The 14,889-nt window shown below is 43.0% G+C and overlaps 1 protein-coding gene across 6 annotated transcripts in view; it reads left to right on the top strand.

Moving 5' to 3' along the window:
• Window positions 1–14,889, top strand: part of nwd2 (NACHT and WD repeat domain containing 2) — a 51,662-nt gene that overhangs the window by 14,108 nt on the left and 22,665 nt on the right. For all 6 annotated transcript variants that reach the window (XM_019265062.2, XM_010752742.3, XM_019265064.2 and 3 more), the window contains 2 exons: window positions 4,323–4,411; window positions 14,376–14,492. In XM_019265062.2, the coding sequence (XP_019120607.1) occupies window positions 4,323–4,411; window positions 14,376–14,492 (206 nt within the window). Of the gene's footprint in view, window positions 1–4,322; window positions 4,412–14,375; window positions 14,493–14,889 lie in introns of those variants that run through there.

Here is a 14,889-nt window from a genome sequence, read left to right as displayed (position 1 = left end):
GTTTTTCTGTACGAGGTACAGTAGACGATGGTCAGCGTCCCAGTTTGGAGATGCAGGCAGAAGTCCTAGCAAGGAAATGGAGCAAAGCACTGCGGTGGACAGGGTCAAAAATGTATTTTAGCCTTGTAAGAAAGGGGCCACCTAAAAAAAATCCATCCATTTAAGTGTAGGATATAGTGAGCATGTTCTCACTGCTTCACCTTGCCGTCAGACAGCCTACATTGACATATTACACCTGCAGATCTGATGGCTGCTTCTCCAAGCAGGAAGCGTGCTGACCAAAGTAACACTCTTGACTGTGCGTAAATACCTCATACAACCCTACTTCAAAACAATTCTCCCTTTAATATCGAGTATGGATGGTGGCACAATAACCTCCAGTGGATTCCCTTCATCCTGATTCAGTGGTTTTCAGATAACCTGTAGGGTCCCCCTGTGCTTAGGAAATGGAGGAACATCTGGCCTTCATGGATGGCTGATTAACACAGCCCACAATTTGCCTTGAGCATCTTCCAGGTCATTCGGTATCGATTTGCTCACTGACTGTGCGTTTTCATCATTGAGGCTCAGGTTCAGTGACATGAAGTTCTCGAGGAACAACTGTGTTACATGTTTCGATCATCTGTGGTCTATTCTGATGTATCATACACTTAGTTTTAAGATGTTTTATTGTGAAATAACGATGTAATGATGAGATGTTGCATGCAACAAGGTGAGCAAGAGATATCAAAATGATTGCAGATTACTTTTCTGGCCATTGAGAATAGCTAACAGCCAAAGTAACTGCTAGAAAACATAAACAGAGTTGATTTTTCTTTCACATTGTGACATGAAGAGGTCTAAATGTCCAACTTTTTACAGCAAAAGCAAGGTTTAGAGAAAAACCGTAGAGTCTCTCAGGTTGGGGACAACTGTGCTAGACCAGTCAACCACCAAGATCCCCAGCTTTATGTATTTCAGCTTCTGTGTGTCATCCATGCATGATATTGTTTCATATCCTTGTGTTAGATTAACAATTACAAGAGCTTGAAGTATTAAGCTTGCTTAACGGGTCAGTTCCCCAAAATTACAAACATATTTTCTCACTTACTTCTAGACTTCTAATGTTATTGAACACACGGAGAGTTGATCTGTTTTTTTAGCCTCTATCCCGACACAGTGAAGGTGAGAGTTTTGTTTGTGGTGTTTAAAGAATTGACACATTTCCAGTGTGTTTTGTGGATTACTCAAAGAAAGTTTCTTGGGCATGGAAACATCAGAGGCAGATACGTCAAAAAGTCAGTCTCCATAAGTCCCCATGTTCAAATGTCCAACTTCACAGCAGAAATAAACATGTTTACAGTCTGGTACAAAATCCTTTTTTTTAAATCAGGTGAACAAACACCTCAGATACACACAGTCTACCACACACACTTTGTAGCATCCATGTCAGTGTGGGTGACCACTGTTTCTCAACGTTGTTCTATTTGCTAGGACACTTCTTGTCTTGTGGACTCGTGCTCTCTCTCTTTTAATCAGACATCCCTAAGTAGTCGTGCATACCAAGAGCCTCTGGAGTGTCAGTCGGTGTAGCTCGATGAGAGGATGATTGCTTTGTCAGAGGCTCGTTGATGAGACTCGGAGAGGGCAGGTGTAGAGTGACCGCTATCATCGGTATCACTAAATTTATGGTGCTATAATGCTTTTGGTTTAGCTTTTTGGCTTGTCATCCATCCATGCTTTAGTAGGCAGTAGTGCAGAGATGGTACCGGTGTCATTTTTCAAGCAAAAATGGCAATGTCTCCGGTTGCAGTTCTTCAAATGTGCTTCTTTTCTCTGTTTCATATCGCTGTAGGTTAAATAGTTTAGGTGTGGACTGTTGTTGGGATAAAACAAGCAGTGTAAGGATGTCATCTTGGAAATTCTGATGGGCTCTTTCCAGCTATAGGCTAGAAAGAAGATGCAATAAACAGGAACACTTGGCTGTATTTTCTTTGTTCAACTGACCGCCCATGAGTTCCCTAAAGGACGAGGGAGGAAGAGAGAACAGAAAAGGAAGTGAGGAAGACGAGAAAAAAAAGCGACAGGAGAGAGCTGACAGGACATATCTGAAAGGGAAGATAGATTGGTCGGCACTATTGAAACGAACAGATTGGAAAATTGGAGGGAGGGACACACACAGCGAGAAAGAGGGCGAATGTAACATCCAGTCTTTGTTCCTTAGCATGTGGGTGTGTACACAACAGACACACACATACGTCAGGCTGACATAACTCATCATCATCCCACAAAAAAAAAAGAAAAAAGAGAGAGAGAGGAAGAGGCGTCTTACCACAATACAAACAACAACACAGTTTAGTCTGTCAGGTCACATTGAGACAGCAAGATGCAGATTTGGATTCAACACTTCCCAAACACATGAAACAAATTTAATGTAAAGTCCATAAACGCTGCTGTTTTTGTCGTCACCGTACAATTATTGTACTGTAATATATCCGGGATGAGATGAGAGCTCCACTGATGCAGCAACTGCCATTTATTTCATTTACGTACTATTACAGCTGTTTGGTTTTGATTTGACATTTTGCTCGGGGTTGCTGCGGGCAGATAGCATGTACGGTTACGGCCCAAAGCCTTACTAAAGATAGAGAGAGAGTGATACGTCAGACTAAATTTGTGGGCTCTTCTATCTATTCGTGGTGCGTTACGTAGGACACGGTTAGCGGCTGTTTGCACGCCGTCCACCATGCGTGTGCTGAGCTCGGTCACACAGGGGGTCTCTCTCTCTCTCTCTCCGTTGGGCAATGTTCTGTTTTTAACTATCCGTCCACACCCTTCAGAAAAAGAGAGGGAGAAAGAGACTGGGCCTGTCCAAATAAATAACAGTAACCATTTGGAAGATAGTGAAAAGGAGAGGAGAGGAGGAAAGAAAGTGGGACACCACAACATGCCGTGGGCTCTCACTGTGTGACACTCCGACTGTCCAATATGATCACTGCCTTTGTAATGCCGGAGAATCCCGCGTTCTTAAACAGCTCTGTAATCATTAGCTTAGTAAATAGGAGTTGCGTATTTCTAAATTATATACATATAAATAGATACGGTGCAAGAATTGTATACAAGGTGAAACAGTTTGTTGATGACTCGATCTCTGATACATCGCGTCTTCAACTCTGTGTTGGTCAATTCTCCATGCGACTTCAAATCCCACCAGGAGTGTAAGCGTGTTCAGATTTGATCATATTTCTTCTGGTTTATGTTCTTCTAAATATGTAACTTCGTTACAAAGTTAAATTGTTTCCCTTTTGGCTGTTTTTACCATCGGAAGTTTGCACAGGGTGTTTTATTTTGAAAATCGTGCAGATTCTCAATCTGTGGTGGTACATGAGTCCCTCTAGTGGTACACGGATCAACCCGTTTTTAAATGTAAAATTTTTAAATAAATTAATGTACTTCTAGGAAGTTATTTCCTGATTGTTTCACAGCGGTTAGCACAAAAGCTCCCAGCGACCTGTTGTGTTTTGAGCAGGGTTTGGGTTAGTTGGTTGGTACTTAAAGAGACTGACATGTTCTGAGGTGGTACGCAGTGTAAAAATGTTAAGAGCCACTGCTCTATGGCGTTTCTATGTTTGACTTCCTGTCAGCTCGAGCTGTCGTGCTGCGCTGATTGACGCGGGCTGCTCGCGGTGTCCATCACAAATAGAATTGACTAGAACAGCTACGAACACTCCCGGTGGCCGTACACGTAATGCGTTGTATCCATGTCTCGTAGAATTTAGCCTTTAGTCGGTCAACAAAAAATCAATCGCCGCGCTATTTTGAGTCATTTTTTTGCTGCTGTTTTTTGTTACATACGATAGATACCTGAATATGTTTTTGGGAGGTTTTAACTGTTGGTCAAACAAACAAGCAAATCTTACTGCTTTAACATTTCATTAACAAAACGACTAGTCGGTTATTAATCTTTAGTCATGGCTCGAAATTTTGTTGAATTTGAGATTCGGATTGGAACATGAGGAAGGAAGCTTCTTTGCAGTGATATGAACTGAGGAAATCCCTCAGCTTTGTTTCATTTTGTTCAGAAAAGTAAAAAAAACAAAACATTTTCATGTCTGAATATGGAGGTCTACCACAAAATCAGCCCCCGCCGCCTCTAGCTCTGTACTTGACACACAGATATTAGAGTGGTGTTGATCTTCTCACCGAATGCTTGGAAATTCAATAAGTGTATTACCCAAAAAGCTGAACTATTTATTTAATATTCTGTCAGTAAGGCTTGGTGATGATAATTTTCATGTTGCTTCTGCTCCCATGAGTTTAACACTTCTTTGTTTTGTCTCCAGACACAGAGGCAGAGAGGAACGCACTGAAAGAGCACGTCTACCCCAAACTACGAGACTTCTGCAGGGAGAACTATGGGATTGAATTCCAGGTAACTGGCTGCATTCCCTTTTTCTTTTTTTTCTACCTTAATTTTTCCTTTGATTTATTGCTTTCCTGCTCTCAACCTTCCTCTCGCTCAACGGCCCTGTAACTTCCACAGCTGTAGTTTGCCAGTACAGAGTGTTAAGTGCTTCCAATTCTACATCGTGGCTTACACAGCTGTCAGAGCCTGGAGGGGCCCGCAGAGCTGGGTGCAGAGGTCCTTGTGCCTTTAAGCAAACAGAAGGCCAGCAGAGATAAGGCTTCCATCGGTGAAGGCTGGCACAAATCTAGCTGTGGATAAGACAGCACGATGCGAGGGCTTTCCCCTTTGTTGTTGTCTGAGAGTTGCCGCATTGTCCCCCGTGGTGTCCACTGATCAGGATCATTTGCATTGCAAATCAGCATCAGTGTACACGGAAAGATTGCTATCAGAGGTTTGTTTGTTTAACAAATCCAAGAGTGCCCTCAAGTCAGGGGGAGATCTATGCCATAGATTGTTCCTGGAAGGATTTGTTTCCGGTGTGACCCCTGAATTGTTTGGTAACGCTGTAGTCAGCAGGGTGCCCTGCGGCTAATTCTCATTTCATGCCAAGAATTAAACAGCTCCGAGCGCGTACCATCAAAAAGGTGTTAAAACAAGACTAAACACAATAGTGTTTAGAAGAACTCCCCTCCTGTGCACACTTTACTTTGAAGGAAGTAAAAACACACTTATTTTCAGCAGTCCTAAGCTGCCGTGCAGGCATATGTCATGAATTATGGATTATTTTGTGTGTGTTTTTATTCTTCGGTTACAAGTCTGAATCAGAAACAACTTCGCTGTCCATCGCAAAGCAGTAGGAACTCATCTTTGATGTAGCTCACAAGTATTAGCAATAAAAACACACATAGGAGTATGGCTGTACAGAAAAAAGCAGACTGTAAATATGTACATATGTTAGAGAACTGACGGCAGTTCTTGGGATATATTTATATTTATATGTGTGTGCTGTGGGTTCTTATAGGAGCGGTGTGTGATGAGTGTCTAAAAGGTTAAATAAAGAAAACTATAAATATTCTCCTTCTCGCTGTGCACAATTCGAGTTACTTGAGCTGGACGCACTAGCTGCAGCTAATTTGGGAGATCAAAAACATCTGTTGTACAATGCCGCAGGGATTGCTTTGTCACGTTGGACAGATTTCTTGGCTTGCAATCGTTATGTTCTTTGCATCACTTTCCTTTGTGAAGCTGTGCCACACTTACCATATTGCAAACGTTATACATGTGTTGACACCACTGACAGTATAAAGAATGGACGCGCGTATGCTTAAGCCGCTTTGAAGCTCCAATAAGTGGCTTCTTCCGCCTCCTGGCTAATCATAAAATCAGCAAAGACGTGGCTCATCAGTGGACTGGGTGCTCAATAGGGCTGCCACAATCGATTATTTTGATAGTCGACTAATCACCGATTATTTTTCCGATTAGTCGACTAATCGGATCATACGTAAATTGACTGTAAAACATACAGCTTATCGCACCAGCATGCAGCTGATCAGATCATTAGCTTTCAGCTTAAAGTATGAGCTAACTGAAAATAAAAACAATTAAGATGATAGCTCATTAACCCTAGTCCACGGACCCGGGAAGCGGCGAGGTCCGGACGGGCGGGCGCTGTAAAGCTCGTGGACGGGGCCGCGAGCCACCTTCGCCCTCGAGCCTTTCCAAGCCGACCCAGAGCCGGAAAAAAAACGATGCGTCAACTACTAAATTGGTTGTCGACGATTTTGTTCATCGACATAATCGTGACTAATCGACTAATCGTGGCAGCCCTCTGTCAATTAAAGTGACAACTCTGTTAATTCTGAATAACTTTAAGCCTTATTATAATTTGAACAGGTGAGTTGTATATAAATTCACCCTCAGTACAGTTGTCATGAACGGGGAAATTAGCTATAGAGACCAAAACGTTTTTTTGTACCAGGCTGTAAACATGTTTATTTGTGCTGTGAAGTTGGACATTTGAACATGGGGACTTATGGAGATTGACTCGTTCTGTAACCAGCCTCAAGTGGACGTTTGAGGAACTGCAGTTTTCTCACTTCCACATTGGCTTCACTTCACAGCCACAAAGGTTGCTGCTTGATTGACACATGTGTAACTGGTGATGTAGCTGAAACTTCACTCGAAATTTCAAAGTGAAATCCGGCTGCATGACGGAGCTGCTGATTCGTAGAAAGTTGGAACTGGTTTAAATTCAAATCTTGGTCGATGTTTAGCTCGTTTTATTCAGCTCTTCAGCAAACCTACATCAAAAAGGAGACACGCCACTCACTGAATGGGATGAATCATTTGTCATTCAGTGTATAGCTCCAAAGCTAATCTCCTGGCCCGCCATAGGCAGATTCTACCCAGACTTGACGCTTCTATTATTACAAGCATCGATTGTATAAAGTCAAAAGGTCAAAGACGCTGTAACCGCACTGAAAGATCTGACAAAACGTCCCTGGATCTCTCGAGATGCCCGTGTGTGATAGAGAAGTGCAAAGATAATGCAAGAAAAAGCCAAGCGGAGACCGGTTTTGGCTCCGGTCGCCGTGGCCACGTGTCTGTCTGGTGATTCAGCTCGCTGTGACGACGCGTGAGCTGAAATGATTATGCAGAAGGCCTGAGAGTTAATACTATGACTCACTTACTCCTCTCTCCCTCCTCCTGCAACCTCTGAAACCCCCCTACTCCTCATCCAACGTGAGAATTAGCACCTTGGCTAAAACCACATTTTCCTGGAGCTCGATAACGTGTGAAATCATAAACAATTTCGACGTAGGCTGATTTTTTTTGTTTATTTTTGTTTGCTTTGATGATGAGTTGTAATATATGTGCGATCCCGCCTCCCCTTTCTCACACACACACACACACAACATCCGCTGGCACACACTGACACACATATGCCAAGCTGATGAAACCCAATTCTCCCCGGTCCCTCATCACTTGACTCAGTTTCCACCCAGAACGCTCCCTTAAGAGGATGGAGAGGGGATAGCGCGAGACGGAGAGAGGGATAGAGGGAGGAAGAGGGCACGGAAATCCAGCCCAGAGGCCGAGGGCTGCGACCTCATTCAGTCAGAGGGTGGAGGCTATCAGCCTTTTATTTTTACCATTTTTATTCCCCACGTATCTTCCCCTTCATCGCTCATTTGCTGACACACGTGAAGCCACAGTGTGGAAAAGATTCCACTAGATTACCGCTGGTGTCGGTGTGTCTCTCAGACCATGTGGTGCTATTGATAAGATACTGATCAATGGATTTCATGCTTGTGGTCAAGGCTTTGACCACTGAAATATATGATTAATCTGCTGGGCTCTCTCACGATGCGGTAGCACTGTGCTGGAACCGCGTACAGTTGCTTATGAGCCCTTTACTCAGTCTGAAATGATATTTAATTGAATCTGGTGGGTGGGCTCTGTTGTATTGGGTCTAATACCTGTCTGGATAGTGAGACACACGCTGCATTATAATCATGTGTACGAGCTGCTCTCCGCAGGGTAAAATAACATGCATTACTGCTCTTTTCAGCCACAGCTGCTCGTTGTCTCGCTGCCAGTGTTGGTGTCCTTTCTCGTTTCTGTGAAGGTTCTCAGTTATCTTTCTGAGAAAGAAATAAAGTCCACAAAGAAAAAACTGACTCAAACTCAGGGGGAAAAAAAATACAATGTAATCTCTGTCTCGGTTTCCGAGCTCAGCAGACGTTACCTCCACTGTAACCACACCCAAATCTCTTTACTCAGGCCCAGGCAGCCCCTCATATTTCTCTAAGAAAATAAATAAAATATATTTTCTATGATATCTCATTTACTGCTCCTTTATCCAAGAGGATGAGAACTGATCCAGTAGACCTTTAGATTCGGGTTAATGCCCCCAAATTCCCTCCAAAACTGTAAAAAATGTTGACTGTTGACTTTTTTTCTTTTTACATAAAGTTTTGCTGTATCAGAACTTAGTCCATTACAAAACTTTAGATTAGATTAGATTAAACCTTATTCATCCCACAATGGGTAAATGTACTCGTTACAGCAGCAAAAGTGTGATATACACACTAGAGAATTAAAGTAGAACAGGCAAAAACAACAAAAACAGACAGAAGTATCTTATAATCTACACAAAAAACGTGTAATGTATCACTCCCCAGTCCAGTTTTTATTGCTAGACTGTCAGTTTCTCATCCAGTCCCATCCTTTAAGATCCCGGTTCCCATTATCTTAACCCATCTTGCATTTCTAAGACTCATAAATCATCTTGTTACAGTACAATCACTTCCTCCCACATGCATGAAATCTCAGGGCCGCTGGAAGCAGCTCTGTTAATAATGTGGTCGGACCTCTCTGTGGCTGCCAAGCTCACTGACCGTCACACACACACACACTCAGACACACACACTCAGACAGTGCAATTATAATAAAAGTTTCCTGGCCACGGCTGTGAGATTCTGTTCAACGGCTGTCACTCAGACGTATTTTACAACTCACAACACAAGCAGATGATGGGTGAGGCGGCGTTTCACGATGATTAAAAAATAGCCTATTCATGTAGCCTGTTATGCTTGCACTATTAAAGAACGGGGAATATGGCTGTCAGTTTGGCTTTGTCGGAAAAAAGCGACGCAGTGCTCTTAGAATATGTCACCCACTTAAAATTTAAAAGTTAATAATTAATTATATAGTTGCACTTCCTACATTGTTCTACATGTCAGGGTGAAAATGTACGTTTCATCCTGTGAATATGCTTTTTAATATTAAGCCACTAAAATCACAAATTAATTAGTAAATCTCAGATCTAAATATAGACTCTTTTTTTTAACACTGAGAAACAAAGAAGGAAGTTTTCATCACTTTTCCATCTGTTCACCTGGCTACCATATTTATTGTTTCCGTTTGTTTCATCTCCGTTCACTGTCCTGCTCCGACACTGTTTTTTGTTTTGTTTTTATCTGTTCAGTCCCTGCAGAAACATATCAACATGCCAACCGTCTCCACGGGAATGATGCGAAGATAATCGAAAATCAAATGCTTCTGTTCCGCTTGTATTTGTAAAAACCCATGGGAGTTACTGTCACCATGATGGTTATAGTTTCAGTTTATGTCTTGTCAGCAGGATATGTGAGCGTATCTCTGTGACTTGAAACACAAGTAGGTCATTTTGTCCATAACTATAAAATAAAACAGTTTCTTAATGTTGAGAGATGTTCAAGAAATGACAAGAATGAAGTTAAATCTTTCCTTGTATTCTTTTACCTGGTGGCCAGACTTGCTGAAAAAGAGTGACGTACTGCAGGCAGTGTTTCCCTGGATATAGTTTACATGTAAAGGCATATGTTGTCAGTTTTGGGCTACGTTAAAATCAAACGTCCACTTGAAGCTGGCTACAGAACAAGTCAATCTCCATAAGTCCCCATGTTAAAACGTCCAATTTCACAGCAGAAATCTTTATACCGTGATTGGTTAACATCCAAAACGCAATCAAGGTATACTGATTGAGTGTCCCAATGGCAATATTAGCTGCAGAAAAATGGAAACAATCCAGTTTTTAAGTCTTCTCTTGAACTTTCTGTACTTTTTATGGTTGAAGTTTTAGGGGTGTTTACAATTTACAACCAAAAAGAAGCTCCCAAACACTGCAGGCCAGCAGAAATCTATGCAACTGTCTACAACACGCCCGCAATGGTCAACAGTGCTGTGATTAGTTCTTCCTTGTGGGTTTACTTATTAGTTTGGAGGAGGTTCCGAATTTAACCATTTAAACAAACAAATCTGAACTCACATTAAGAAGGCCGGTCCTAAAAAAATAAATAAAACACACATTAAAATTGCCTTTGCTATGAAAAGTGTATCTCCCTGACAGGGTCTTCCTCTGCTGGTGCCTCATTATAGGCACCACAAGCCACGTGATCTCATTACCTCGCGTCTTTGACTCGCTCTTAACCTTAACTTACTCTGCTTGAGCTGCAACGTCTGAAAAGCTGCACCGTAATTATCCCAGCGTATCAGAGCTTGGCAGATTTTTTTTTTCCCCCAAGGCACGCATGCGAAATTTCATCTCAGCACTCATTATTGACAACACCGAATCAACTTCATTAGATTGGTGAAGAGATTTGACCTCATCATAGCAGGCAAGACTACTGAAATGAGTAAACACAACGAGCTCCAATATTAAAAGTATAAATCCGTGCTTAACACCCTTCATGTGATCTGTCCGTGATGTTTTTTTGTATTTCACATCACTGCCAAAATGTCATATTTTACCACAGATTTGCTGCCGAGGCCTACAGTTTCCTCGAGCACTGAGAAAGCTGCGTTCATCAAGCATTCTTAGAGATTTACTACATGTTCTTGATAAAACTGCCCCGCAGTGGAGAGCTTAAGACATATTTATGTTGGCGTCATATCTATTTTTACTGTTGTTTCTCGCCTGAGAGTCTTTTCTGTTGGTGTGGTTTTTCCGCCTCTTTTCCCCGCCTGATTTCATGCCCTTTCTTCCTGGGCATCTTGGGCATAATCCCAAAGTCTAATAGTCTAACATTCAATAAATGAAAAAAGGCTCCTCCTGCACTTGACCCGCCATGAGCAAATGCCTTCCAAGGGCATTAAAAAGCTGCTTAGCGGAAGCTGCTTCAGCTCTTACGTAAGCAATGGCACCCCACGACCATAGTTTAGGGGAAGAGAGAGAGAAAGAGTGGAGGAAATTAATCAGAAGACGAAGGAGGAGTTGGCGTGAGAGGAAAAGAGAGAAGGAGGGTGAAACTTGGAAACAACAACCCTCCTTAACTACTTCCAAATACTCTCCTTCTTAACTTCATTTATGAGTCCTTGCCTGTTTTGGATCAACGTCCATCTGTCTTTTCGTGTTCTCTACCATCCCTGTGTACTCCAGCGATGCGCCTCGAGTTGATGGGGCAAATTTAATCAGCCTGTCCTCCCCACACACATGCACGAACATGAATAGATATGACTAATATCTCCATTTAGCTTTTAATTACCGTGCATCCTCCCAATCACCTGCTGAAACCCGGCAGGAACCTCGTCATTATCTGGGACGGGGGGGAGGGCGCTCATCTCACTTCATTCCCCCTCCCTCTGGTCCTTGTCAACAACACAGCCGATTGCGGTCTCCCACACACGAGCGTTGGAAGTTGGAAGTAGATTACTGATACACAGTGACTGATGTGCTAAGCAATGAGTTTTCCACATCAGGCCATCACGATGGATCATGGGTGTGTGGGTAGGAGAGTTATTTCCAAAGTAAAAGCCTTTGGTGGTTCAGAATAAGTTTTAATTTCTTTGATCCCACATCCACTCTTATGTGATTTATCGGTCTTTTGGCAGAGCTGCCAAAACAATTAGTTCATGCACAGAAAATAAATCTCCCATCCAAAAAAAAAATTGATAATCAGCTAAATATTTTAGACATTCATTAAGCAAAAAGTGCCAAACTTTGTGAGGGCATGCTACTTTTCTCCCTTTTATACCATCTGAAGCTCAAACAATCAGTCGATGAATTGATTAATAAATAGTTTAGTGAGCAACTGTTCTGAGAATCATTCAGTTGTTGAAGTCATTTTTCAAACAAATTGCCAAACATTTCCAAGGGCCAGCTTTTCGACTGTGATGATTCATGCCTTTCTTTGTCTTTGTGATGGCGAACTGAATGTCTTTGGGTTTTGGATCGTTGGTTGGACAAAATATGCAGTTTGTAGATGTCAGGCCAAGATGAAAATGCATAAAAATAATTGTTTGTTGCAGCCATACGATCATAAATTATAAATAAATAAAAGGCTTTGGACTTTTGGTCAGAGGAAAAATGAGATTTCAAGATGAACTTTTTGGTCTCCGAGAACTTTTTCAAGACGAAATGGTACAACATACAAAACAAACTTCAAATAAGAATAAAATAGAGATGAATCCACTGGTTTCCCAATGTGGGGTGCTAGATTGGCTATGTAGTCCCTCCAGCGGGTTCTGGGTTTGCCTCAGGGTCTATTCCCAGATGAACAAGGGGCTGGAGCAGCCCAAAGGAAGGCACCCAAGGGGCATCCTAATCAAACTAGGGAAACTGAGTCAGATTTGCACAGGAGCGTAGAGATGAATGTGAGTTGGGCTTTGATTTTGACTCCTAGTTACAAACATTTGTTTGTATTACAGCTGAACAGTCCACTAAAGTATATTCATGAAGGCGAGAAATTGGCAATGCTGTAACTGCTTTATTGTATATTTTACTTTAAATTGGACTATCATATACAAAATGAACATCTCACTGTATGGAAGAAGGCTTGAAACTCAGAGATTCCTGAGGTGAGAAGTAGGGTCGATGTTTCATAAAGCTCAATATAATCAGACGTTCGTATTGCAGCGAATGGAGTTACCCCTGCTGGCTGTTATAGAGAATGCACTAATTAAAAAAGCTCTCCTTCCACGGTAACACAGCTGCTCACAGGTGCACAACAACAATCAGGCAGATGAGCTCAGATGGAGCTCCAGCAACCTCCTGCTGCTCCCAACCAATAACAGGAGAGAGAGAGGCAAATATCTCCCACACTGTCAAAGTAAAAGTCCCCCACACTCTCATTTTCAGTTTCCGAGCGGTTATGCAGGGCTGCCAGTCACCGCCGCTCTCTGCCACACTGCGGATGTGTCAGTCATCGTGCCAGGGCTAAACTCATTTGAGCTAGCTAGTCTGGTGAGCAGCAGAGCATGAAGGAAGACAGCAGCAGCTGAATCACTTTGGCTTCACCTCATCCACCCTCAGCTCTGCCTTCTACTTTTTACTCCTCAAACACTGCGACCAGAGAGGCAGACCAGCAGAATCGATAGCCCAAAGAAGAGGAGCCGAAGAAGAAGAGAGCAACAATGCTATCATGCGTAATATTAAGGGACTGAAATCTCCAATCAGCCCAGGGCCATCAGGAATAATGTATCTCATTGTAAGCCACATGTTAGGGCCCAGCCAGCAGGATAAACACTATTAGGGGCCCAGGAAGCTGCCAGTAGGAGGGCTTGTTGTCCCCTTTGACAAGCCCAAGCCAGCAGCAGCAGCAGCAGCAGCGTGGCGTGGGCCACACAAGCATTTCCAGGCGTTTCTTCACTCTCCTCTCCTCAGGTGGTAGATTCACCCCCCGTGGCGTGTTTACAGTTTGAATTGTCTGAAATCTGCCAGAACTTGTGACGAATGTGTTGAGGGGGAGACCCCCTCTGTGGCATGTTGTTTGTGTTCAGTCACTCCTCCCCGCTGGTCTCGAATGCTCAGAGCGGTGTCGCAACACAAAGCAGGTGTGTGTGTGTGTGTTGAAAAGTGTAATGGTGTTAATCCAACTGAGATTTTAGAGTGCAAGACGGAGCTGTTCCGCTTTTGTTTAATTATACTCAGCAGAAAAATTGGCAGAGTTGTGCAGCGGTGTGTCTATTTGTGCTGAACGTAACCGCTGTAAAACAATCAAGAAATAACTTTTTATTTCACTGATCGCGCGGCTTCATCGAGTCCGGTGCTTGCTGATTTTCATTCACTGTCTGTGTCACTTGACTAAAGCTCTCTCCGTCTCCCTGTAAAACCATCGGACACAAACCAGATTAAACTTCCTTGTGTCACTGTTTTGCAGTAGCAAAATAAGTGTGTGTGACCCCGTAAGAGGCGTCAAGAAAGCCTTTTTCGGGGCGGTCGGTAGCGTAGTGGTTAACACGGCCGCCCCGTGTGTAGAGGCTATAGTCCTCGCTGCAGCCGGCCTCGGTTCGAGTCCCGCATCGGACGGCCTTTGCTGCACGTCATTCCCCTCTCTCTGCCCCTTTCCTGTTTATCTTCGGCTGCCCTATCGATAAAAAGGCATAAAGGCCAAAAGAAAAAGAAAGTCTTTTTCTATTCAGAGGTGTAGGAGAAACCGAATAAATCTTTCTGCTCTCATTATAGCGCGATAATGTAACTCTTGGTCCATGTTTTGTTTGTTTCCAGGTGGTGGACCTGTACTGGGGCGTGGACCCAGAGGAGTGGGACAGTCCGGAGCTGCAGCGACTCAGAATGAAGCTCCTGGAGGAATGTCTGAAGACCTCAGCGGGGCCATGTTTTGTTGTAAGTATGACACACCACACAGGTTACAGTGTGAAATGAAACGGATTTGATGTTATCGCTGTGTGTCCACACTTTACATAATACTCCGAAAGTCTGTGAAATCATTGCGGCTTCAGCTCTCTATCTCATGACACGGCTCTGATGTGGCATTAAGACCGGACTGCTCCCAGGATATCCGCTTTTGAATCTAACAGCAGTGTGAAAACCAACTTATATGAAAAGTGACGAGCAGTACAGCTGAGTTTGAAGTCCTTTTGTTGCGGCTTTTGTGCGTCCAAGCAACGATTGGCTGTTCTGTTTGACGGAGGATAAACGTGTGATCGAGAATCCTTGACGAGGGCGCTAAAAAATGTCAATAACGAGTTGATGTGAGCTTCACAAAAACATGACAGTAGAT

This window comes from Larimichthys crocea, chromosome XIV, assembly GCF_000972845.2.
Source record: "Larimichthys crocea isolate SSNF chromosome XIV, L_crocea_2.0, whole genome shotgun sequence".
Taxonomy (NCBI): domain Eukaryota; kingdom Metazoa; phylum Chordata; class Actinopteri; family Sciaenidae; genus Larimichthys; species Larimichthys crocea.
Note: the sequence above shows the minus strand (reverse complement) of the source record. Positions and strands in the feature narration are given on the sequence as shown.